The sequence below is a fragment of the Heloderma suspectum genome, chromosome 2 (assembly GCF_057233095.1).
Source record: "Heloderma suspectum isolate Gila_16-S chromosome 2, 16-S_ref, whole genome shotgun sequence".
In the NCBI taxonomy this organism is placed as follows: domain Eukaryota; kingdom Metazoa; phylum Chordata; class Lepidosauria; order Squamata; family Helodermatidae; genus Heloderma; species Heloderma suspectum.
In genome coordinates this window covers 233,400,754-233,427,898 of record NC_139459.1, presented here as the reverse complement: position 1 = coordinate 233,427,898, position 27,145 = coordinate 233,400,754, and the positions used below count along the sequence as shown (strand labels likewise).

Below are 27,145 nucleotides of genomic sequence, written 5' to 3'. Positions count from 1 at the left end.
GGGATAAATGCCAAGTTCTGCACCTAGGAAAAAGAAACCAATTGCACAGTTACAAGATGGGGGATACATGGCTCAACAACACTACAAGCGAGAAGGATCTTGGAATTGTTGTCAATCACAAGCTGAATATGAGCCAACAATGTGAGGTGGCAGCAAAAAAGGCCAATGCCATTTTGGGCTGCATTAATAGAAGCATAGCTTCCAAATCACGTGAAGTACTAGTTCCCCCCTACTCAGCACTGGTTAGGCCTCATCTGGAGTACTGTGTCCAGTTCTGGGCACCACACTTTAAGAAGGATGCAGACAAACTGGAGAGGGTTCAGAGGAGGGCAACAAAGATGATCAGGGGACTGGAAACAAAGCCCTCTGGGGAGAGACTGAAAGAACTGGGCATGTTTAGCCTTGAGAAAAGAAGACTGAGGGGAGATATGATAGCGCTCTTCAAGTACCTGAAAGGTTGTCACAGAGAGGAAGGCCAAGATCTCTTCTCCATCATGCCAGAGTGCAGGACATGGAGTAATGGGCTCAAGTTACAGGAAGCCAGATTCCGGCTGAACATCAGGAAAAGCTTCCTGACTGTTAGAGCAATCCGACAATGGAACCGATTACCTAGGGATGTAGTGGGTTCTCCCACACTGGAGGCATTGAAGATGAGGCTGGACAGCCATCTGTCAGGGATGCTCTGACTTGGATTCCTGCATTGAGCAGGGGGTTGGAGTCAATGACCTTATAGGCCCCTTCCAACCCCACTATTCTATGATTCTATGTTTAGACAGAAAGAAGTCCTACAATTCCCAGCATGCTTCGGGCAGCCACGCTGGCTGGAACATGCTGAGAGTTGTAGAACTTTTTTCTGTCTAAACATGTATAGGATTGTGCCCTTAGGAGCTCAGATCTCACATCTCAGAGGAGACTTACACATGATTCCAGAACCACTCAGACCTGCATAAAGCAGAAACCATTGTACACAGTCCAGGGCTGCCTTGGATGCTTTACCACACAAACAAGCTACAAAGAAAACCAGTTTATGTTCACCATGTATGTGATGCAAGGCCATAACCAGATAATCTGTTGTGGAGTAGCTGCCAGCATGGGTTTACTGAAAACAGTGATTGGAGACACTGGTCTACTAAAAGGAGATCCTGTGAGCATTGTTTTAAAATCTGATGCCAAACCACAGAGCAGTCTTCTCCAACATGGTGTACTCTAGATGTTTTGGATTACAACTCCCAGCATTCCTGATCTTTGGCCATACTGGTTGAGAATGCTGGAAATTGTAGTCCAACACATCTGGTGGGCACCAGGTTGAGAAAGGCTGTTATAGAACATACAAACCCTATAGAATCCCCATTTCCATATGCCACAAGATGGCAATGGCACTGGAAAGGATGAAGCAATATGGCAAAATGAAGGAAACCTCTGAGCCAACTTTTGTGATGTTCACCAATAGTCCCAGTCATTAAGAAAAATGGGGACATCCTCATCTCTGTATATCTTTAAAAGCTTAATGAAGCTGTAGCTGGAGAAAAGTATGTCTTTCCAACACTAGAAGAACGACTCCCAAAAGTAACAGACACCAAAATATTTTCCAAATTGGATGCCTCAAGTGGTTTTTGGCGAATACTGCTGACAACCAGAGCGCTAAATTGGCTACATTTATTACACCTTTGGGAGATTCTGTTTTCAATGTTTGCCATTGCGATCACAAGTGCTTCTGAGATTTTTCAAAGGAAGATGAGAGAACTCCTTAGAGACATAAAAGGAGTCATTGTCTTCATGGAAAGCATCCTAATACATGGCACATCAATGGAAAAACATGACAAAACATTGGCCATTGTCTTGAATCAGAATCATGAATCCAGACTCAAGTTAAAGAAGAAGAAATACATTTTTTTTTTTTTTGCCAAGGTGAAATAGGATTCTTGGGGCAGTCAGGACAAAGCCATGTCCAGAGAGCTAAAAGCACTGACACCACAGAACTGTGATGTGTTCTGGGAATGGTGAACTATGTAATTGCAAGACACTTTTACAGATGCATGACTAAACCAAATTCCACCACCTCCTGGTTTGGGGGGCCAGATCAGGAGGCTGCCTTTACAAAGATTAAGCGTGCAATCCTAACTAGATAGGCGGCTGCATCCAACCTTGGAGGCAACCGTCTATCCAAAGCAAGGCAGGAGAGGCATGGGGGGGATCGTTCCCTCTGCACCTCTCCTGCCTTGCTCTTTTTCGCTAGACAGCCGTTTTCAGCAACCAGGAGAAGAAACTGCCATACAACACATAGGATGTGTCATATACGCAGCTCTGCTCTCCCCACCCTGGAATGCTCCCCAGCCCCACCCCTTTTCAGTTGCTCCACACTCCTCTTCTGAGTGCGGAGGACAGGGCTTCTCCACACTGCCACCGAGGCAGCAGTCAGTTTTCCGGGAAACTGACCTTGGAGCGTGGGCTCCAAGGTCGGTTCCCGGAAATGAGCATATCCTACGGCCCGCTATACAGTGTCTAGCGACCATAGGATTGCTCTCTAAATGACATGATCTTCAGTGCCCTAATCTTCCATTTTATGATGCCAGCACATCCCACAATGGTCTGCACTGATACAAGCAGCTATGAATTAGGTGTGCTTGGGCTCAAACAGAATGGCAGATGTGTTCTGTTCCAGAACTCTTACTGAAGCAGAAAAACAATACACACAAATGTTTAAAAAATGCTTTGATAACATTCAAGGATGCAAAAGTTTTATAGACTCCTGTGTGGCCTGCCTCCTTTCAGATTGGATAACTCTTGGTTACTTTCATCAAAGGAAAGGATTTGCACAAAGTCCCATTATGATGCTAACATCTTCTAATAAGAATGATGAGATTCAACCCAGTAGCTGAGCATGTTCTAGGAAAAAAGTTGGTCATAGCAGGCACCTTGTCAATACTAGTAGACCCAAGTTAGAGGAGGATGATAAAGCTTGCATTCATGTTCCACATGTTTCTCTACCAACATCCATGAAAAGACTTCATCAGATCCAGACAGCTACTTGTGGAGGTCCAGAACTTCAAGTAATTTACACTTTATCAGATCAGGATGGCCTAAACTTCCTAGCAATACTTCAGAGATAAGTAGAAATACATTGCTGATTGTGGACAACTAGCAAAAGGAAAGTGTATTTATTGTACCACAATCTGTGAGGAAAGAAATCCTCGACCTTTACCACCAAGGACATCAAGATCTAATCAAATGCTGTAAGTGTTATTTTTTAAAAAAGAGAGCCCCAGTTCATAAAGGATATCATTTTTACTGTTCAGGCGCAAAAATGTCCATGGTCCCGCAGAGACTCTAGTTGTGCCAGAAAGATGGTCTGCAGCTGCAAGGTTAACATGCTTCAAGGAAAGGAGGGAAGGACTAGAGCTCAGGTTCCCCTCTTTACATGTGCTCGCGTGGAGCCACTTCACTGAGAGTGCTGATTCCATGGGAAAGATCCACTGCCCATGTGGTCATGCATATTCCCCTTTAGAATTGGCATAGCACCATGCTGAAGTAGCTCCCAGCATGCTGCAGTGTGTGTGTGTGTGTGTGTGTGTGTGGTGAGGGGTTACCAACTCTTGAAATTATTTTTTAAAGGTAGCTGAGCAAAGGCTGGGTGTGGAGAACTCTGAGTCTTAGGGTGGAGCTCAGGGCAGGTGTAGGGATGCAGCCAAGCTGTACTGGGCAGGTCTGAGGACAGGGCCCAGTGCAAATGCTGTCTGTTCACCTCATGTGTAGAGCTTTAAAAACAAACTAAACAGGGCAGAGAAGAGAAGAGAATGGGTTAGCTCTGGGTGAAGTACTGTGAGGTTCTTTGTTGATTTCCTAGTTCAGATCTTTTGTTTACCCTCCTTTTGCTTTATGCTAAATTTCTGTGTTCCACTAAGCTCATTAACAGAAAAGTGTGCAGAACAAATACTACTATTATTAGTATTTGGCCAATCATATGATTGCCATCTCATTTTTTGACAGGGCGGTAGTGCAACAGCTGTTTGAGAGGCAGACATCATCAGGTTGAGCTTTTCCCATTACTTCATCTCTGTGACAGGAAAAGCCTTCTGTGCTAAACGTTTGCCTGTTCTTTTTGTTTGTTTGTTTGTTTATTTATTTATTTATTTCATTTCTATACCGCCCAATAGCCAAAGCTCTCTGGGCGGTTCACAAAAACTAAAACCAAACAACACACAATAAAACAATTTAAAATATATAGAACATTAAAACCACAATATAACAATACAACCACAATAAAACCTAGCAGCAGTACAGGAGTTTAAAATACAGATTTAAAACAGCAAAGATAAAAATTTAGAAAGCTAAAATGCCTGGGAAAATAAAAAGGTCTTCACCTGGCGCCGAAATGAGTACAATGTAGGCGCCAGGCGAACCTCACTAGGGAGCTCATTCCAGAGCCGGGGTGCCACAACAGAAAAAGCCCTCCTCCTAGTAGCCACCCGCCTCACTTCCTTTGGCAGGGGCTCATGGAGAAGGGCCGCTGATGATGATCTTAAGGTCTGGGCAGGCACATATGGGAGGAGGCGATCCTTCAGGTAACCTGGCCCCAAGCCATTAAGGGCTTTGAATGTTAACACCAGCACTTTGAATCGGGCCCGGAAATGGACTGGCAGCCAGTGCAGCTGGAAAAGTACTGGCGTAATATGAGCTCGCAGGCCAGTCCCTGTTAACAATCTTGCTGCCCTATTTTGGACCAGCTGAAGTTTCCGGACCGTTTTCAAAGGCAGCCCCACGTACAACGCATTCCAGTAATCCAGACGAGAAGTTATCAGAGCATGGATAACTGTAGCTAGGCTATCTCTGTCCAGATAAGGGCGTAGTTGGTATACCAGCCTAAGCTGATAAAAAGTGCTCCGTGCCACTGAGTTCACCTGTGCCTCAAGTGACAGTTCTGGATCCAAGAGCACCCCCAAACTACGAACCTGATCCTTTAGGGGGAGTGCAACCCCCTCCAGAACAGGTTGAATATCACCTAGCCGGGCAGACGAACCACCCACTAACAGTACCTCCGTCTTGTCTGGATTGAGTTTCAGTTTATTAGCCCTCATCCAGTCCATTACCGTGCCCAGGCACTGGTTCAGAACAGCCACTGCCTCACCTGGTTTTGATAAGAAAGAGAGGTAGAGCTGGGTGTCATCCGCATATTGATGGCACCTCAGCCCACACCTCCGGATAACCTCCCCCAGCGGTTTCATGTAGATGTTAAACAGCATGGGGGATAGAATAGAGCCCTGTGGAACCCCATGGCACAATTGCCATGGCACAGAGCAGTAATCCCCCAGCATTCCCTTCTGGAATCGGCCATCCAAGTAGGAGCGGAACCACTGCAGTGCAGTGCCTCCAACTCCCAACCCAGACAACCTATCCAGAAGGATACCATGGTCGATGGTATCGAAAGCCGCTGAGAGGTCCAGGAGAATCAACAGGGTCGCACTCCCCCTGTCCCTCTCCCGGCAGAGGTCATCCCACAGGGCGACCAAGGCAGTTTCCGTTCCAAAACCAGGCCTGAAGCCCGAGTGAAATGGATCTAGATAATCCGTTTCATTCAACAGTGCCTGGAGCTGTCCTACAACCACCCGCTCAAGCACCTTGCCCAGGAAGGGGATGTTGGCCACTGGCCTATAATTGTTAACATCCTCTGGGTCCAGGTTAGGCTTTTTCAGGAGTGGTCTAATTACTGCCTCTTTTAAAGCAGCAGGCACCACTCCCTCTCTCAAGGAGGAATTTACAACCTCCTGGACCCAGCCGGACAACCTCTCCTTGTTTGATTTAATAAGCCATGAAGGGCAAGGGTCAAGCACACAAGTGGTCGATCGGACTTGGCCAAGCACCTTGTCCGCATCCTCAGGCCTCAGTAACTGAAACTCGTCCAATAAAACTGGACCAGACGGTGCTCTGAACGCCTCTACCAATGGAACTGCATTAATGGTTGTGTCCAATTCATGACGAATCTGAGCGACTTTATCCTCAAAGTGCCGCGCAAACTCGTCACAGCGTGCTACCGAGGGTTCCACCGTCTCTCTCCCTGGCCCAGAATGTAACAGGCCGCGAACCACTCGGAAAAGCTCCGCCGGACGACACTGAGAAGATGCAATGCTGGTGGAAAAGAACTGCCTCTTTGCCACCCTCACCGCCACAGAGTAGGCTCGATAGTGGGCTCTTACCTGTGTTCGGTCAGACTCAGCACAAGTTTTCCTCCACCTGCGTTCTAGCCGTCTCCCCTCTTGCTTCATTGCCCTCAGCACAGGTGTATACCAAGGAGCTGGCCGGGCTCTGCTCAGAGGGAGACGGCACTTGGGTGCGATCGTGTCAACCGCCCGAGTCATCTCTGCATTCCACAGAGCGACCTGGGCTTCGACAGGAGCACCAGCCATACCAGCAGGAAAATCCCCCAGAGCCCTCTGGAATCCATCGGAATCCATTAATCTCCGGGGGCGGACCATTTTAATAGGTCCCCCACCCTTGCAGAGGGGGAAGGCCGCCAGAAGTCTAAACCTCAGCAGGAAGTGATCTGACCATGACAAAGGGACAGATGTTAATTCCTCTACTTTCAGATCACCATCCTCCTGCCCAGTCGAGAAAACCAGATCAAGCGTGTGTCCTTTTATATGTGTTGGGCCGATGACATGTTGGGACAGCCCCATGGTTGTCATGGCGGCCATGAAGTCCTGAGCCGCCCCGGATACAGCGGCCTCGGCATGGAAGTTGAGATCCCCCAGGACCATCATCCTGGGAGTCCTCAACACCAAGTCCGAGACCACCTCCGTCAGCTCAGGCAGGGAGTCTGATGGGCAGCGGGGTGGGCAGTACACCAACAGAATCCCTAATCTGTCCCGGGTACCCAACACAAGGTACAGACACTCAAGATCTGCACTCGAATGAGCAGGAAGCCTGGAGAGGGAGATTGAATTCCTATAGACCACGGCAACCCCCCCTCCCCGACCCTCAAGTCGGTGTTGGTGCTGCACTGAGTACCCAGGAGGGCACAGCTGGGAGAGAGTGACCCCTCCCAGTTCCCCCACCCAGGTCTCAGTAATACATGCCAGGTCAGCCCCCTCATCCACAATCAAATCATGGATGAGGGAGGTCTTATTTTGGGCTGACCTGGCATTCAGCAGCAGCACCACCAGACCTGAGGGCAGACTGGTAAGGCTGCCAGGAACCATCAGGTTGGGGGAAGAACCAGAAGAGGGGACAGCTGTAAGGTGTCTAGCCCCTCTTCTCCTCAGCTGGCCTGTTAATCCCCCAACGCTTCTTGTTAAAAGAAGAGGCACTCTGCTATATAAAAAAGTTGGCAACCCTGCTTAGCCATTGTCATTACTTTATCACTGGTAACTGTGAGTCTGTAACATTTGAATATAGTTATTGGAGAGACCATTCTACTTTTCAATCCTTGGATGAATTCTTTGAACCAACTCATTTCTTGGTGCAGGGGGAGGGGCTATTCAAACTGAAGTGGGATGGGGAAAGAAGATGCTAAAGCAGTGCTTTTCAAGCTGTGTTCTGGAAGACTCTGAGATTCCTCAGAAGTTAATTGGGTTCCTCAGTAAGAAGAGCATTAATGGTGGGCGACCTTTCAAATGGGGAGTGTTGGGTTTGTTCCGGAGCACATTTTCAGTTCATCCAGGGTGTCAGTCAGGTCTGATAGGGCTATCCAATGCCATGTGTGAACTGAATTTGTGCTCTAGAATGTACCCAGAATCCTCTGCAGTGCACAATGGTTTATCAACCGATAGGCTGATACAGAAACTCTGAACCAGAGCTCTCTTTTTGATATATAACAGAGGTTAAGGATGCTTTCAGAGAAGGCTTTTGTTTTGCAATCACCTTGCCTCATTCACAGAATTTTGCGGGGCGGGGCGGGGTGGGGGCAGACAACACCATCTTTCACTTGTAGCCCTCCTGTGTTTTCTCACTGCTTCTTCTATCTTTTTCTCCCACAAAAAAATAAATTGAGGTAAAAACAGAATAGCTGCACAATGTCTTTTCATTTGAAGCATTAGGAGCCGCCTGTCTGGAAACTCCTAGTGCTTAAGACAGGAATACGGTGTCCCATCTGGTAGAATATTTAAGAGCCACTGCAGTTGAGTGTACCAGAGCTGTTAAGAATTAGACAGCTCTGAAGCACATCTCTAGCTGATAGTTGCCCTTGTGGTAAATGTGTGACACTCAGACATTCACTGGGGGGTACATTTAGATAATCGTTTTAAAAGCTAAATATGTATACTGGTAGCTATGTGCCACTGTAGGGTCTTTACTGGGATGTCTAAAATTAGGGAGGGAGGTTTGATACTTGTGAAGTACATAGGAGTAGTGCAACTCTAGAAACAAATGAAAGAAACAAAGTGTCTCTCTTGGTAAACAGATAACATACATAGAATCTGCTTTTTTTTTTTTTAAGCATCCCTCATATGGGGTGGGGGCCAGGTGGATTCAGTTTTCCTTCTTCTCCCATTTTTAGTTGCTTGGCATGAGCTTGACCCAGTTTTGCTCATCCTTTTATAGAATAGTATATTCTAATGAGAATATTCTTGGCGAAATCTGGTAGAACCCAATTGACAGCAGCTGCTTCTTTAGATTTTCCCTTCCAAGTGACTTGTACTTTGGGACTGAAGTGGTAACTCCAGTATTCCTGCCCTTTCTGTTAAAAACACCTCTTGTAGAGAAAATGGGTATGGTTTCATAAAATGGACTTTGATGCTTGTACAGCAATAGATGGCGTAAGGGCATCTTAGGAAATATGCTACGTGAGAGGTTTGATTGGGATAACAGTGTTTACCTCTAGGGCAGGACAAGAACATAAGAGGTGTGATTTCTGCTGGGGGCAAAATAAGGGCAGAGGATCAAACTCACCCCAGTGCTGTTTCTGTTCCTAACCAGACTCAAGACTTCTCCTTTCTCCACGAGGCCTGCTGTTGTGTCCTCCACTCTGGGATGACCAGAGTGGCTACAGGTTGCTGACAGCTCCAGCATCACGGCAGCATGGCCCGGCTCATCCATGCCCTCTGGAGTCTCTGCATCACCACCGTCCTTGTCACCTCAGCCACACAAGGTAAGGGGATTTCGAGAGAGGCAGTCCTTGGAAAGCAAGACGGCTTCCTAAATGAGGCAAGCCTTGTGACGCATCCATTCATGAGCCTTTGTCATACTGTCACAGCAAGAACTGAAGGGGTGCGGGTCAAGAAGCAAACCCAAAACTCCTTTCTTGTAAAATAATAATGATACTAATAAATAAATAGAAGAAGCCAGCAATTCACAGTTTCTGGAATAAAACTTAATTTCTTTCAGAGTAAATAATAAAAAGAATTTTTAGAGTAGTGTTTAACTGCTTCTGTTGAGCATGTCAAAATATTTTCTAATTAAGTATTGAAAACAGAAGTACTCTATTTAGAAACATACGCTGCTTTGCAATTACAATTCCTGTCCTTGTTTCATCATTCATATATATATATATATATATATACACATACACACACACACACACACACACACACAGTGTGTGTGTGTGTGTGTGTGTGTGTGTTTTAGGAGTAGGACAGGATATGAATCTGATTCAGGGGTAGGCAGCCTACTGCACTCCAGATGTTTTGCACCACTCCTCTCATAAGCCCCAGCCAGCATTGCCATTCATCAGGGATTATGGGAGTTGTTGTCCCAAACAGCTGAAGAACCACAGGTTGCTTCCACTCCTCTTCTAAAAGAAAAAGCTAAATGCTGAAATTAGGAGCCACTTTTAAAATTCATTTTTATTGTGAAATTTCAACCACAAAAATAAAAAGAAAGAAGAGAAAAAATGTGGATATATACAAATCTATGTATGTATAAAATTAGGAGCCACATAAGGAAATAAACTGAAGCTGCTCCTGGGAGAGCCCGTTTCGCCAATAGATGACTTCACTGTTGGGTGACACTTTACTGCAAAATTTGCAGGCTACTGTGGTGGCCCCTGTTGCATCACCCCTGTCCCCATCTTTAAAGTTTTGGAAGGCTTCTCTGCTTCCACTGCATACCACTGCTACCTTTTTTTCTGACAGGCATCCTCCACCTCTAATAGGAAAGGCAACTATTCAAAAGGAAATGCTTTTCTTCATACAGAGAATCTCTGCTTCCACTGCATACCACTGCTACCTTTTTTTCTGACAGGCATCCTCCACCTCTAATAGGAAAGGCAACTATTCAAAAGGAAATGCTTTTCTTCATACAGAGAATAATAGAGGAAAACTTCACCTGTAGAACTTTGGTCTATTATGCAGATGTTAAAAGAACTGGTGCCCTGCCAGAAAAAAATGTGATCATTCTAGCAGCATTGTGAAAACATGAGGAAAACAGAAAGGGAGGAAGAATGTAATCAGAGAGGAACCCTAGATCTGTCACTTAATATAATGTAATTTTTTCCAGCTCTTCCTCAGTTTGCTTATATCTTCCATTTTTACACTTCTTGAGCCTTTCTGCTGTTCGTCTTTCTTTCCTTTGTCATTCCAAATGGATGCTCAAAGAATGCTTCAGATTAATCTCTACACACATGCAGTTTTGCTGCATGGAGGAAAGTTAGGAACAAAGGCTGAGAAAGCGGTTGATCTCTCCACTATGCAGTTAATTTGGGGCATTTACTGATTGGACCTCCATTTCTTGTCCTCTTTTGACCTCAGTTTCTGTGCCTTCAGTTTCAATCTGTAGTGATCTCTTACTTTGCACATCTAATTATCTGTTGCATACAAGGATGTTTTAGCAAATTACAGCAATTTTCTGTGTGCAGCCCGAGTAGCCATTTTTCCTCATTACTTTGCAAAACACCCACCTACACGAACCTTTTCCTAATGCACTTGGTCTGCTGGAATGAATGAATGACATTAGAAGCAGGATGTTAGGTACTGTAGAATTTTGGCCCCTTCTCACAGATCTCCCTCATTTGGCTGGAATTTGATCATGTTCAGGGTCTGACTCATCACCGTAATCGTGAATGGGAAAGGATTCTTCCTTGCCACCTTGATCAGATTGTTTAGCAGCCACAGTGCTTTTTTATATGTTTGTATATTTACTTGGAGTTTTCTTCCTTTTCTCCCCCACCCACCCATCCTCCTTTACCTCATTTTGTAGTGCGTGGCCTAGCTCACTTGCTTGAATTGTAAGGAGCTATTTGTTCGCAAGCACATGGTCTACACTGGGTTTCACTGACTTACAGTTTGTAGCGCACTGTACAGGGTACAATGATAGGGGAGAGGCAGGTGAGTGGACCTGCCTCTCCCCTACCTTTTGGGCAGGAGGTGGGACTAGAATAGCCTTTTGTCCTTTCCAGCTTTCTGATTCTATGTGTTTTGGACATTCAGCCTCAGCATCTCAAGTGGTGTAATCACTTACCCATCCGCCCTTTGTTTTGCATTTCTGGTGTGCCTTTTTCAACTTGGCCTGTTTAGTTGCTCCAGGCAGGAAATGTTGATTTCCAGGATGGACTTGAAGTGCAGCATAGAATGAGGGGTGAACTGAGGGAAGAAGGGCTTGTGAACAAGGGCTGGTGCATGGCTGAATTGGTGTTAAGAGTTGCTAGTTCAGTTTAAAAGAAAAAAGGGGGGGATATCCATCATGTTTTGAGAACGTGGTTGCTCTAGAATAATAAATGTGTCTTAAAATAAGGGACAACTTGCAGTCCTCATTGGAATTCAGCCTCTTATATTAGCTTTTGGGGACTGTTTATGGGATAACAGTACCATCTTAAATTTTATACCCTGTTAGGAACTTAAGATTCTTGGGAGCAAATGTCCCCAAAATACTCTGCCACCTCTAAGGTTTTTGGAACGGGGGTGGGGGGTAGAAGAGAATTTCTTTTTTGGATCCGTACAGCACCAACTGTTTTGCATTCTAATTTTAGACTGAGTGAATCTGACTAGGAGGAGAGTGGGGTTGATTGGAGGTCTTGAGTCTCCTGCAAGGAAGGGAAATCTGCATTCTTGGTCTAAGGGGAGAGGGCTTCTCCATTCACTCAGGTGTGCTTAGCCTTGAAGGCCTACAGTATTTCAGAAGCCTTTCATGGATGGAAAGAGATCAAAGCATGCTCTTTCCCAAAGGAAAACGCTGTGATTTCATAAGACTCTTGCCTACTAGGCTCTGTCCCAAGGGGAAACACCATCTGTCAAGCTTCCTTTGTTTTGGTCTCTCCTGAGATTTTGGTTGATTGGAGGATAGGCAAGTGATTACTGCTTATTGGATGCACTAGAGGGCAGCAGTATTTAGATACAGGTACCTGAACTCTTGTGTGTAGTTGCCCACACCCATAACTTGTCCTGACTAATATACTTACCCATCAATGCCACCTGCTCTCAGATGCGTACAGCCCCAACACATAAAAAAATGTATTCCATAGAACAGGGATGGGAAACATGTGGCCCTCCAGATATTGTTGCACTGCAGCTCCCATCATCCCTCACTATTGGTTGTGCTGGCAAGAGGTGATGGGAGTTGTAGTCCAACAGCATCTGGAGGCCACAGTTCCCCATCCCTGCCATAGAACAATGTGCCCACATTTACAGAAACAGACACTTTGAGGCCCTATTATTTTATTTAAATATCTAAACTGTTACATCCTGAAAACTAAAGGAGTCATCCTTTGAAAACAAACCCAAACTGCTACCAAACTAAAACAAAAAGTGAAGTTGGCTCCATGTTTTCCCAGCCACTGCAATCTATTTAAAGAGGTCTTCCTGAAGATGCTCAAGCTGGTACTGTGGCAAATGTTTCCGGATGAAGGAGTCCCACCAGCCTGTGGGGTGCCCAGAGTTGTGTATGCTTTTAAAAGAAAAAGCCTATAAAAATCCTGCACCAAGATAAGCTGAATCCTGTGATGATCTGTATGGATTATGCACATTTGCACATATTTGCTTACTTTGCATTGTTCTGCTTCTGCTAGTAATAAAAGTAGCTGGCCTACATACATCACCTTACTACATAGCCTTGCACTATGGTGCCTTGTTATTTAGACAAGAAACAAAGGGGATGATGGGAAATAGAAGAATCTTGTTTTATCTGACTAAAGGAAGTACCTATGGTTCTCTGGCCTGGATCATAGTTCAGACTCATCCCTTGGGTCTCTGCTCAGTCTGAATATTAAAGAATTGATCACTGGTGGGAGTTCAGCCACCTAGATCAAGGATTTGCTTCAGATTGGGTTTCCCTGTTTGTACATGTGTACATTTAATTTCTCACCACAGGGCCTGAGGAAAGTAGAGAGAAGACACTACTAGATCAGCTCTTGGTCCCTTTGACACTCTTGAGACTGTGAACATGTTAACTTTTTGGCTCTGTAGCCATTTCTGTGCCTCTGCAGTGCAGTTGTAAAATGTGGAATACAGACAGTCCATGGGCATGCTTCTTTACATGACTTTGCTGTCCAATCTGGACATTTGATGGTGGACCTAAGAAAGCATTGCTCTTGTTGATCATAGTGGAGAATGTGGCCTTTTACATACAGTAGTCACAATCTGTTAAGACCCTTCTAAGATCCTTTGTAGCCCTTAAGATCAAGTGATCAAAACATTTCAGTGTGATATTCAGGTGCTTGGATTGTGTGTTGATATTTGTTACTTACCCTTGGCCTTCCAGGCATAACTTAAGTAAGGGCACAATCCTATTGGGATAGGTGGCTGCCTCCGAAATTGGAGGTGACTGCCTATCCAGTGCAGAGCTGGAGCAGCGCAGAGGGGATCGTCCCCTCTGCACTTCAGCCACCCTGCATTCGCAGCTAGACAGCTAATTTCTGCTGTTTAGCCATGGGAAGTCAGAGCGGGGCGGGTGGACGTTGGCCAACACATAGGAAGCGTCGGAATGGCACTTCTGCCTGGCCCATCTCCAGGAATGCCCCATTTTCACTGCTCTGCACTCCTTTTACAAACGTGGAGTGCGGGGCCGATCCACACTGCCTATAAGGCAGCACAGGAGGGGGTGGAGGTTGGTTCTCAGGGAACAGACCTCAGAGCATGGTCTAGCCTCTGACTAGTGGCCATAGGATTGTGCCCTAAATATCAAAACAATGAAAAGTACTTCAAAAGCATAGTAAAAACTTTCCTGTTCTGGTACACTTTTGAATGCCAAAGTTAAATGTTTGTAAAGGGGTGAGGTAAACTGTTTTGTTCTTTTTCCAAATCTTGTACATGTTCCTTGGGTTTTCATATGACAGATTTTAGATATTGGGCTGGTTTGCATGTAGTGCTGAACCATGGTTTAGCGTTACATGGACAAGCATGGATGAACCCAAGTAAAATGTTGGACTCATATACTCATCCCTCCTCTCACCTTCTCCCACATTGTCAGGAAGAGGACTTTGGCAGAGTTTAGTTTCACTTTTTAAAATCCTGGCTTAGTGTTATGTTTGAACCTGGAATCCTGGTTACTAAACAAGTCAACTTCAAATCATGGGTTTAGAAGCGGGCTTATTAGACTAACCAGAGTTTGTTTTAAACCAAGATCCTTGGTTAGAACATAACATTAAGCCAGGGTTTTTATCAATGAAACTAAACTGCTGTAGTCCTTCACTGGCCTTATGGGAGGGGGTGGGAGGGAGGGAGCCTGATGCTTTGCTTGGGCACTTTTTGCTAAACCAGAGGTGCTGAACCTCTTACAGCCAAAGGGCAAAATTCCATTTCAGTAAACCTCCTGAGGACCACATTCCAGTGGTGGATGATGCTGAAGGCCAAAAATTCCAAAAACACCAGCATATTTTAGCTTCAAGCTCTTATTGCCAGTAACTAATCCTTAAGAGAGGCATTTTAACCTTTTAGAATAGGGAAAATGCAAAAAAGCCAGGAAACTACAAAACCAACAGTGGTCAGAGAACGGGGGTGCAGCTAGGGGAAGGGGTGTGGCCATCTGGGAACCCCGGATGGCCAGACTGAGGCCTCAGGAAGACCAGATTTTCCCGCCAGGCCCGAGATTCTGTACCCCAGTGCTAAACCATGGTTTAGTGTTATGTGCAAACGAGCACCAGATGTTTTCTAAGATAATTTTGATTCTGGTTTAGAGATGCTGAGACATAGTTTATCAAGAGGCCTTTGGCCCTTCCCTTTAGAACTTGTCCCCTACTGAAACTTAAGCCGAAGTACATGTAACTGAACCAAACACATATACCTCCCCTGTTTTTCCTTTCCTCCATCTTCCTCTCTTCACTGTTGAGTTTTAAACACAATACACTTCTTGGGGTAGGGTTGTTACTCGTAAAGTATGTTGATAGTACTGTAGAACTAGTAGCAGTAGTCTTTGAGATATGGCAGGATGAAAAAGTGACCATGAATCTGCCTAAAATCACACAGACATAAACATTCACAGATACAGTTATATACGCATACAAATTTCCAGACCTGTGACTGGATATATTCATTCATGGTGGGATGATACATTATGAAAGAGATGAGCTGCCACCACTCTGTGCCTCTTTGCCACCTCATCCTGGAAACCTCTACTACAACACAACATGTGATGTGATATCATTGCATTATGTGTTTGCCTGAGCCTCAGATTACAAATGGTATGAGGAGGACAAAAGGCAGCAGCTCCAAGTCACTTACAAGTTCTTGTTTTTCCCTCAGTCAGATACATTTGCCTGATACATGGGAGCACATGCAGCAGCACATCCACAAATGCTAATTAACAAAAAAACAGAACTTCAAAGAAGTTAATAATGCAGGTGTGTTATTGCAAGAATACAGAGGGCATGTGAACGTGGGTAAACGTGATGTCCAACCCAAAGTTGCTGTTCCCCATCCTCACCCCCACGTTTTCCAGCCATGCCCATATCACACCTGGCCAAATTGCTGGAGATTGCTGTGAGAGAGGAGTGTTTGATCTCCCTCTCCCTTTCAGGAGAAGGCTCTTGCAGTCAAAGTCACTGGTGAATCTCCCATAATGCACCTGGCCTCTCTTTAATCAGTGCTTTTCTGTCCCATGGTTCCCACTTCAAGGCGCTGCTGTGCTGGCTGCCTCTGGCGTTTTATCTCTCAGGCCCCTTTGTGTTCCTCTGCTAGGGCAACTGCACAGCACTTGGGTCCAGCTTCAAAGTATCAGCCACATGGGTTTTGATAGGCAGGGGGTGGCTTTAAACAAAGCCAGTTATCTGCACAAACCCTTAGTCCATTGTCTGCATGGCTGAGCTTGACAGCTTGGGAATGGGCAACTAATGCCCATCATTATGCCATCACTGTCTGGCACACAATGATGTTCCTGCTTGTAAGTGGATAGAGGAGCTACTGGTAGCCTACAAGGAGCAGTGGCCTGGTCATTCTGAAACGGCTGCAAAGGGAACCCACCCAAAGGAAGATGTTCCGTCCCATTCTCGTCTCCTTTTCTCCTGTTCTGCTAAATTGCCTCTGACACCCAGGGCTGGATGCCTGGCATGCCTATTTGCAAGATTCCCGTGATCCACAATTTAAGGCATACTAGCTGATCGCTGGCTTGCCCACTGTAAGAATGGCTCCATCAACTTGACTAGGAAGGTTTCAGCATTCTGTGTCAGAGAGTCAACACATGATAATTGCAACTTCTCTGCCCCCCACTCCCCCAGTTCAGTTCCATTAGGGAGGCCTGCCTGACTCTCAGTATTCTGCAAAGGAAACTTACCTCTCTGCTGCAAGAGTAGCCAGGTTGCCCAGCTCCTAAGGTTGTGTGGTGGTTGGAGGAGAAGACAAGCCCATAATTGGTGAGAGGGAGTAGAGGGGGGACCATGGCTGTCAACATTATTGTCCTCTCCAGGCCCTGTTAAGAAGCAGTGAATAAGTTGACAAAACTGATTGCTCGCCTCTGCCCCCCAGGGCTGCCTGGTCCAAATTTGCAGACTGAGCTTGATTCTTTAGCATCTCAGGCCCAGGGGCCAAATTTGGCCCTTTGGAGTTCCCCAGGTGGCCCCACTCCTTTGACCTGCCCCCTGACCACCACCAATTGTCTGGTGGTTTCTCTGCGTTTGTGCAATTTTCCCCCATTCTAAAAAGCTGAAAAGCCTCTCCGAAGGTCTAGTTACTGGCTTTAACAAGAGTTTTAAGCTAGAAAATGCCAGTATTTTGCACCCCCCTCCTTTGTCTTCAGCCCCACCCACCGCTGCAATGCGGTCCCCAAGAGTTTCTTTGAAATGGAATTCAGCCCTCGGGTGGTTCTGCAACCCTTCTTTAGGAGCTTTGTGTTCTGGGGCAGTGAGCCAGTATGGAGCAGAAATTGGACATGCCCTAGCGCTCAAATGTTGGTTTAGCTACCCTTCCTTCCTGCTGTTGTGGGGTGAAATGAAAGTCCATCTAGGAACAGCAGGCAGAAGGGGAAAATAATTGGACCACAGAAACATTAGGGCAATCTTCCCTAACCAGCCTGTCTAGCTTGGAGATGCTGGCAACTGTAGTCCAATACATCTGGAGGGCACCGGGTTTTGGATGTCTGCTCTATGGTGTGCAGTGTCACTGCTGAGCATTGTCACACTTTGCTGGAGCTCTTAAAGCTACTGGTACAATTTTTTCTGGGTCTCTAGACCTATCAACTCTCCCAGACTCTGTGATCACCTTTCGGTCGGAAATGAGAGCCATATGGCAGGGAGGGAGGCTGGTGGCAATAATGGCAGCTAATAGAACAAGTTGCTGAAGGAAAGGGTTTCCCCACCACAGTCTCAGAGCACAGCTACACGCCTGATCTGCAGCCACCTGCCTGCCCTGAACCAAAGAGGTTCCATAGCCCTAGCTCATAGCACACACATCCAGGCGCAATTGGGAGGCCCAGTGGGCTTCATTGAAGTGAGCCTGCCCCGAGGCTGTCAGTGTGAACACCCATGGCTTTGGCAGCCCAATCCCAATATTCTCATCCCTTCTTCATTTGTGTCCTCCATTCATGTCTCCACTCTTAGCTACCCTTTCTTGCTTTTTCAGCTCCTACCTCCCCTTGTCTGCGGGTTCTCCACCCCCACCCCGCACCGCCACAGCCACTAGCGCAGGCTGTACTAGTTAGTTACTCAGCTAATGGTTTAATTACAGACTGCCTCCACAGGACCCTTCCATTAACCCAGCAAGGGGGAAGGAAAAATTACACAAAGAGCAGCGATGACATGCTTGCTTCCCAGTCCCCTTTCTAGCCTCCCTTTAAAGCCCCGAGTGCCACTGATGTATGCTCCCCACTAGGGGCTCTGACTCTTGCCCTTTGCAGCTGAAGGCGCAGTCCTCTTGGCTGATCAGATGCAACAAGCTAAGAGGGTCTGAGGAGCCCAGAAGGAGGGGCGGGTGTTCTGACAGACAGGGGCCACAGTATACCACCGCACACAACAAAGCAGCTCCCCTTGCCTTTTCCCTCTGGTAGTGTGCCAGCTCCTCCCTGCCCCCTCTTTGGGAGGCAAGGAGAGACAAAATGGATGCCTTACCCAACTTAATGCATATTATAATGGCTGAGGCAACGTGGGAGCAGGGCAGGCCCAAGCAAATGGAACACTGAATAAATGGAATCGTTTTCTTGGGCATTAGTCCTGGGAGGGATGCCAGATAGCCAGGACATAGGTGTCCGTTCCCACCAGTGCTGTCCAGGTACGTGACTGCTTTTTTAATGCCATTTGGTCAGGCCCCTGCTAGTCCTCCCTGTGGGAGATTATAAATGTGAGGTGTAGTGCTGCTTTGTTCCTTGCAGGCACTCCTCCTAGCAAAATGAGAGACGCTCCTGCCAGGGAAGATGCAGTGCTTGTCTCATGCTATTTAGCATGGAAAGGGAGTGGTGGGAGCAGAGGCGGCCTGTAGGCCTCCAGTTGGCTATCTGTACATTAGGTAACCAAAGTATCCATTTTTCAACCAGCTCTCAGTGTAGCTGGGGAGCGCACTGCGAGGTTGCTAGGCAACCGTAACACACTTCCTGCCTCTTGGAGTAACAGAATGGACAGGTCTGGGGCAAACGTAGCTGTGCTTCCCCAAATAATGCTTGTAGAATGGCATGTCCATGAACAGTCACAGCAGTGCCTGGGTGCAGGAAGGATGAAGCCACGTCTTGAATGAAAGAGGGCCCAGAATGATTGGTCTGTGTGTGTGAAGGTGAGCTCCTGGCTGAGGCATCCCAGTAAACAGCCCTGCCCAGAAATCCCAGCTTTCATCTGCCACACCATAGTAACTGTGGTGGAAAGAGTTCTGGAATGAAATACTTCCCTGCCAGCTGTAGGGATAAGTCCTAAGTGTCCTTGTTCTTCTTTCTTCCTTTCTTTCGGGGATGGTGGCAGAATCCAGGAGCCTGAGCTCTCAGACCAGCATCCATCCCATAATAGAGCAAAAAATCTGTAGCATGAATCTTTCTGGAAACCTCCCTAATATTCATGTTCAGTCCTCAATTGTTTTCTCTCCCTCCCTTGTTTACTTGCCACCTCCACCTCTCCAGCCTTGCAAAACCTTGCAGGATTCAGGAGGATTGCAAAGAATTTTCTCAGCACATTTCCCAGACCCTTTCCTCAACTGCTGCCTCTAAAGTGGGTCACGGGTGGTGCGGGGAGCCAAGAGCTTTATGAAAAACATGTCTGGGTTTTTAAAGACACATCTGCCTGAATCTGTAGAGCTTAGTCTGAATATACAACTCAGCCCAGTAAATGGGCCAAATCTCTTTGCTACTTGGGTGGTGCCAGGACACGCACACCTTCATATTCAAGGCATACACAGACCTGTCACGGTGTGGGGAGAAAGGATTCCAACCCCCTACTCTTTTCCTTCAGAAAGTCAAATGGTGTAGGGTTGGGAAGACTTAGAAGTAAAGAAATGTGTTGCAGATCTCGCAGTGTCTGAGTGGGAAATATGAGGGGAAAAATGAAATCCTGGATTATCAAGTCCTTTTTTGGTAGTCTGCTAGAATCCAGAGTTAGGAAAGCAACCCTGGAGTCCTGATTTTCATGCTTTGGTCTAATGATAGATACTATGCATACCTAAGAATGGGAGGAAATTACAGCAATCAATCAGGAGATGAACTGGAATGTCAGGATCGAGTGGCAATAACAGGCCTGTAGCCCTCACTCTCTCATCTCGTATCTCAGCAGGTCTAAGCCGGGCTGGTTTACCTTTTGGTCTGGTTCGGCGGGAACTGGCATGTGAGGGCTACCCGATTGAGCTGCGCTGCCCAGGCAGTGATGTCATCATGGTGGAGAATGCCAACTATGGACGCACAGACGACAAGATCTGTGATGCTGACCCCTTCCAGATGGAGAACGTCCAGTGCTACCTTCCAGACGCCTTCAAAATCATGTCCCAAAGGTAAGAGACACTGGAGGATTTCAGTGGGGGTAAAGGAGGCATTTCTCTTCCCTGTCATCCTCCCCTTCAGATTGCTCCAGGGCTCATGATGTTCCTCCAAAATCACTCCTGTTTTGTAATATGGAATTGTGTCCCCTGAGTTTCAGTTCATTTCTTAACCCATTATGTGGTCCTTGGGGGAAATTAGAGGCAAGGCAGTTCAGAAATGAGCTGTCATTTCAGACTGAAGTAGTCATTTCAGATTGAGAGTCAGCATGGAGCCTTCCCCAAACTGGTGCCCTTCAGATGTGTTGGTCATCAACTTCCACCATCCCAAGCCAGCGTGGTCATTCAGGCTGGGATAGTGGGAGTTGTAGTCCAACATACCTGAAAGGCATCAAGTTTGTGAAGGCTGGTGTGATTAGTGTTAGACAAGGACTGGCGAGACAGGTTCAGATACCCCCTAAGCTCACTGAGTGATCTTGGGCCAATTACTCTCAGCCTAACCTACCGCACAGGGTTGTTGCGAAAATAAACAGGGGAGAACTGTGTATACTGCCCTGGGTTCCTTTGAAGAAGGATGGGAAATAACCACTTTGTTTGTGTGTTTGTTTGTTTGTTTGCACCAACCTGCATTTAACCCAGGTTTTCCAAGGGTTTTCTGCAACTAGGAGAACTCCACACACACACACACACACACACACACACATATACACACCCACACACACACACATACACACACACACACTGATGATTGCTTCAGCAATGAAAGTAAAGGGACAATAATAACAAATCTCATGAAGTCTTCTCCCAACCCCCAAGCTTAGCTGAGGAATTCTGAAAATGTGGTTAACTGTAGATACCAATTTTCACTTTGGCTAGTAGAGGTTAACAAAAAAAATTATTTCGATTAAATGGGCAGAAAAGGTGGGCTAGTGGCTGACTCTGAACAGAAAAAAAAAACAGATTACAAAGAAGAGTGTGGAATGCATGGCACTGGAAGTGACTTCTACTCAACAACTCAAACCTTCCCCACTTGGCTGGGGAAGAAAAAGTTAAGGAGTGAGTGAATCCACCCCCATTGCCTTATTTCTGTCTTCTTTCTTCAGATAGCTCAACAGTCCACCATTTAGTTCATTGTTCCTCATCAACAACTCCCTTAAGTCTTCATACCTTTTTAATGTGCTCAGGTCAGGAAGCCACACACATCCCTGTGAGCATCTAACTGCCCTGTAATGAAATGTATATAAATGAGTTTCCCAGCATAACAGACACCATTCATGTCATAGCCTGAGTTTATCTAGTGCTATAGAATTGAAAAGTTTAGACCAAGTATTCTCAAACCTTTAGGTCTCCCAAGTCTAGAAAATTTCCTTCTAAGTCTTCCCAAATGTAACTAAAAGAAACGACTCCGTTGCCGTATTTTTGTGGCAGCTATCCTGTGACTTTAACATCTGTGCTATGGGCAGAAATTCAACAGGTCAAGTTCTTTCCAAACATTGAAGAAGTAGGGATGGGATCTCCTCCCCAATATTTTGGTTAGACAATATAATATTGTGAGTTTTAATATGAAACATACTTGCACTTCAACTAACCCAACAGTATAGATATTTGCTGAATACGAGCTACCCAAGGAAGGTTAGTTGTTGTTTTAAGGCTACCTTGAAAGAAGGCACATTTGATTCCCTACTAGACTGTTCCTCACATAGGATTCATCTGTATCTTTTCCGTAGTGCGCCATGCATTCCTGTGACTGTTATTTCCCTGCTGAGCAGGTTGGGCTTACCTGAATTATTTAAAATTTTAATACCAGTACTGTCATGAACCACTTAAACAACAATTTCATTTATTGTTTGATAGTAGGTTATAAGAAATAATGTTATTCAAGCACTTTAAAGACGATTAGAGGGCATCTAGATGTAGTTTTTCCGGCAAGGCACTACTGTGACAGCCTTGTGAGGAGGTGCCCACAGTCCGCAGTGTATTCCATGACTGTTTCATGTGGTCAAAACACAGGGGTCACAACTGTCATCAGGAAAGTGAGAGATGAAAAAGCCCACTTCTGTGGGCTGCATTTGTTAATAATTTTGCCTCCACAGAAACAAATTGGGTTGCAAAATATGCAGCATGGCTTCCAGTGTAAAATTGAGCAATTGGTATGGAACGCTGAAAAGCTAAGCTTTGTTTTGTTTTGTTTTGCTTTGTTTTTAATTTATATGGTTTTACACAGTACAAATAGTTAAAAAAAACCACCCTTACATATGGAGACATTCTGCTAAATACAGAAGACTGGGTGGTGTTTTTCCCCAGAGTGTTCTCCAGCGGTAGCCCTCCACAATTCACCCCACATTGATTTCACTGGGGGAGGTAATTACCCACATCAGCTCCAGGCCGGTGTAGATAATGGGCCCTATCCTGGAGCCTCTTGGAGAAATGGAGGGGATTTGTATCTAGTGGATCCAGGGCCATCTCTGATCTGTCTCCAGAACACCCCATTTGGAGGCCTGTCATCACTGGAAACACTGCCCCATCCTAAACCCCTGTAGCCAGTGGTTCCTAAGGTTAGAATTGCTCCCCTAAAAACAAGGAAAGTTCAGGATATTGTCTTCATTAGTCAGCAGTGGGCAGGTCTTCATTCAGCACAATTCTTACCTTCTCTTTTTACATACTTGTCGACCCTAAATGCTGCAGGGATCCCAACCTCTTTTCCTCAGTCCACATCAAATAAACAGGATTTAAAGCTCCAAATGCAAAGGGGTGGGGGGTGGGGAGGTAAACCAACTGTATATCTGACATTAAATATGTAAAAATGTTACATGTGTTAATATTTCATCATCTCTATCCTGTCTCATTCTACAGGCAGGTTACATACATAATAGCTCAGTATCTTGTACACTTGTTCCAAATTGTATTCCAAAGTATTGCAAACTAACCCATTGCTTTGCTGTTATTATTATTTTATTCAACAAGTAAATTGGATGCATATTGTTATGTCCTTCATCCCATAGAAAGACAGTGGTGGTGATCCAAATGAGTGCTTGCTCTTATAATATATTAGAGTTTTCCTTTCATCAGCAGTCCCCATGAAACACCCAAGCTTTCAAACGCTTTTGAGTTTAAGAAGTCACTTGGGATCCAAGCTGCTTAAAGGGAATCTGCTGCTGGCACACTTGTGCAGTTTTTCCCTGTGCCCTTTAAACAGCAAACTGCTTTTTAAGCTCAGAAGAATTTAGCAGGCACTTGATGAGAGAAAGTCTCCAAATGATTTGGGTACATGTGTGGATGATGTGTGCTTCTCTGCCCCTCTGGATTGCAGCCCTTGGTTGGATCCAGTATTTGCCTTCTACAAGGGGAAGGGCTCCTCTCGTGGAAGGTCCCTCCACACAGTTTTTGGGGAATCCCCTCCCCCCACACCACAGTTCACTCCATTCAGCAGGATCTCCTGATTCTGCATGTAGCATTTTCAGGGGTTTAGAAGGGCTGCCATGGGAAGGAGGGGGCAGGGAATTCTATGTCTGTCAGCACAGTTGATCCAGCTTAAATCTGAATCTAACCCCTTGTGTATAAGTGGAGGCTCAGACAAGTTTCATGAGAAGCATGCATGTAAAGTAGCCTTCCCCAACCTGGTATTGGCCATGCTGGCTGAAGATGATGGGAGTTGCAGTGCAACACATCTGAAGGGTACCAAGTTGGAGAACGCTGATGTAGAGGCTTGGCAAGTATGAGAAGCAGAAAAATAACAGAAGAGAAGGTGTGATATAAACCAGGTTGTGGCCCTTGAAGGAGGTTTCAGAAGTTGCAATGAACAGACAGGGACTTCTACTAAGACATGATATTGAATGGCTACTAGTTCTGATGGCTGTATGCCACCTCCAGTATCAGAGGCAGTATCTCTATGTACACCAGTTGCTGGGGAACATGGATGGGAAGGTGCTGTTGCACTCACGTCCTGCTTAGGGGGTTTTCTGTGGGCAGCTGATTGGCCACTGTGTGAACAGAATGCTGGACTAGATGGTCCTTCATCTGATCCAACATGGCTCTTCTTAGTTCCCCCACCCCCTTCCCCCAAAGTCAACTGGCGAAATTTGCAAAGTATAACCAGAGCTCGTGAAAGCACACTACATTTCTCTGGCATTGATTCACACAATGATTTTTTTTTTAGTTTGTTTTGAAACTGGTTTGTTTTTGTTTGGGTCAACCTGCTTTGACTTAACAAGTTGTGATTGTTCATATGTGTAGGCTTGCCATTCAGTCAGATCATCAGTGGCAGTGGAACTTTGCACACAATCTCTGATGGATGATCTGGGCATGTGCTGAATTGGTCTACAAAACCAGTCAATTAGACAACAGGTTTTTCTCCAGATAGGGGTTTTGCATGGCTTAATCTAAGCCATCTTTCATTAGGGTTCAGCTCTGGAAAACATGCTTTCAGTGCCAGGGCTCAGCCGTGTAGCAAGTAAAGTAATAATAACATGGAAGAGAGTAACTCTGAGCATGTGACCGCTATGCATCTAGGCCTGTTGGATAATTATTCCAAGTCAGAAGCTCTGGTTTCCAGGCGGCTTGATTCCCTGGCACCTCTCTTTGTAGAAAGTACGTACAGGGGTTTTCCCTTGTTTTGTAATTATGTACTGTGTTGCTTCATTGTTTATCCTCACCCTAACCACCAATTCGGGTGCAGTATCTGAATTGATTTTTCTACATACATTCAACATCCCTTGATTCTTCCCAGTACAGATAAATGTCTGCCTCTCCTATTCACATATACAGTCAGGGCCAGAAATATTGGAACAAGGATAACCGTTTTGGCAATTGGCCTCTGTACACCACCACATTGAAGTTGAAAGGAAACACACCCAGATGGGAGCGAAGTCAGGACTTCCAGCTGTAATTCAAGGGGTTTGACAAAAGTGGGGCACTAACCATTCAGGAAGGACAGCCAGTGGCATACACACACACCCATCGTTGGGGGCTCATAAGTAATGGAACAAACCAACATCATTTCAAACTTAAGGATCGCCTTTAATAAATGCGTTGCAGTCAATGACTGCCTGAAGTCTGGAACCCATGGACATGACCAAATGCTGAGTTTCCTCCCTCGAGATGCTTTGCCAGGCCTTTACTGCAGCTCCCTTCAGCTGCTGCTTGTTTGTGGGTCTTTCTGCCTTCAGTCTTGTCTTCAGTAAGTGAAAAGCATGCTCTATTGGGTTGAGATCAGGTGACTGACTTGGCCATTGAAGAACATCCCACTTCCTTGTCTTCAGAAACTCTTGGGTAGCTTCTGCTGTATGTTTTGGGTCATTATCCATCTGCAATATGAAGCGGCGTCCTATCAATTTGGCAGCATTCGGCTGAATCTGAGCAGAAAGTATAGCCCTATACACTTCGGAATTCATCCTGCTGCTTTTATCAGCAGTCAGATCATCAATAAACACCAGTGACCCGGTCCCATTGGCAGCCATACATTCCCATGCCATAACACTGCCTCCACCATGTTTGACAGATGATGTGGTATGCTTTGGATCATGAGCTGTTCCTTTCCTTCTCCATACTTTTCTCTTCCCATCATTCTGGTACAAGTTAATCTTGGTTTCATTCCAGAACTGGGCAGGCCTTTTTAGGTGTTTGCTGGCAAAGGCTAATCTGGCCTTTCTGTTCTTGAGCATTACCAGTGGTTGGCACCTTGATGTGAAGCCTCTGTATTTACATTCATAAAGCTGTCTCTTGACCGTAGATGTTGACAATGACATGCCTACCTCCGCAAGAGCGTTCTTGACCTGGCTAGATGTTGTGAAAAGGTTCCTCTTCACCATGAGCAGAATTCTGCAGTCATCCCCTTTAGTTGTCTTCCATGGTCTTCCAGGCCTTTTGCTGTTGCTGAGCTTGCCAGTTAATTCCTTCTTTTTTGGGATGTTCCAAACTGTTGTATTGGCCACTCCCACTGTTCTTGCTATCTCTCTGTTGGGTTTATTTTGTTTCCTCAGCCTGACGATGTTTCCTTCACTCACATGGACACCTCTTTGGACCTCATGTTGGGAGTTCCAGTGAACAGCTACCAAATGCAAATGTAACACTCAGAACCACCTCCAGGCCTTTTCTCTGCTTGATTGGTCATGGGGTACCCAGGAAACAGGCCACACCTGGCCATGCAGCTTCTTGTCAGCCATTCATTCCATTACTTATGAGCCAGCAGTGATGGGGGTGTGTGTATGCCACTGGCTGTACTTCCTGAATGGTTAGTGCCCCACTTTTGTCAAATCCCTTGAATCACAGCTGGAAGTCCTGACTTCGCTCCCATCTGGGTGTGTTTCCTTTCAACTTCAGTGTGGTGGTGTACAGAGGCCAACTGCCAAAACAGTTATCCTTGTTCCAATATTTCTGGCCCTGACTGTACATTATTTCCCCTAAGCAGGTGTGGCCTCCCAAACATCCCATCCCAAGAATCCTATAACTCGCCTACTTGTCAGGCAGCTCCTCACCTTTCTAGATTGGCAGAGGTCTTGTGGGCTGGTGACTGGCTTTCTTCATTCCTACTCACTTTTGCTGGTGGTTGGCTGCTCACCAACATATTTCCCTTTTTTACTTCTATCAGGAGTCACTGGTGAATTTATCCAGCAGCAGCAGACAAGGGCAAGCAAGTATCCCCAAGAACTCTGAGGATTGCTGGTGGATTATTTTTAAATAATTAAAAATTCTCTTAGCAGCAAAATTCACTAATTATTAACAATATGAAATGATTAATTAGTTATCAGTATCATTATCAAGGCATTTACATGCTGTTTTGGTTTCCTTTTCGTTACCAAGTATTATCCACTAATTACACAAGTGGAGTTTCTGTTGCTAAGCAGCTATATCTGTTGCCTGAACTGCAATCCACAATCCATTTACCCCAAAGAAGAGAGCAGTGGGACTTTGCACAG

At 45.7% G+C, this 27,145-nt stretch overlaps 1 protein-coding gene across 1 annotated transcript in view; it reads left to right on the top strand.

Moving 5' to 3' along the window:
- The first annotated feature begins 8,907 nt into the window (after positions 1 to 8,907).
- Positions 8,908 to 27,145, top strand: part of ADGRL1 (adhesion G protein-coupled receptor L1) — an 80,382-nt gene continuing 62,144 nt past the window's right edge. The window contains exons 1-2 of the mRNA XM_084838479.1: positions 8,908 to 9,079; positions 20,030 to 20,246. Coding sequence (XP_084694605.1) covers positions 9,010 to 9,079; positions 20,030 to 20,246 — 287 coding nt within the window. The 5' untranslated portion in view covers positions 8,908 to 9,009. The remainder of the gene's footprint in view (positions 9,080 to 20,029; positions 20,247 to 27,145) is intronic.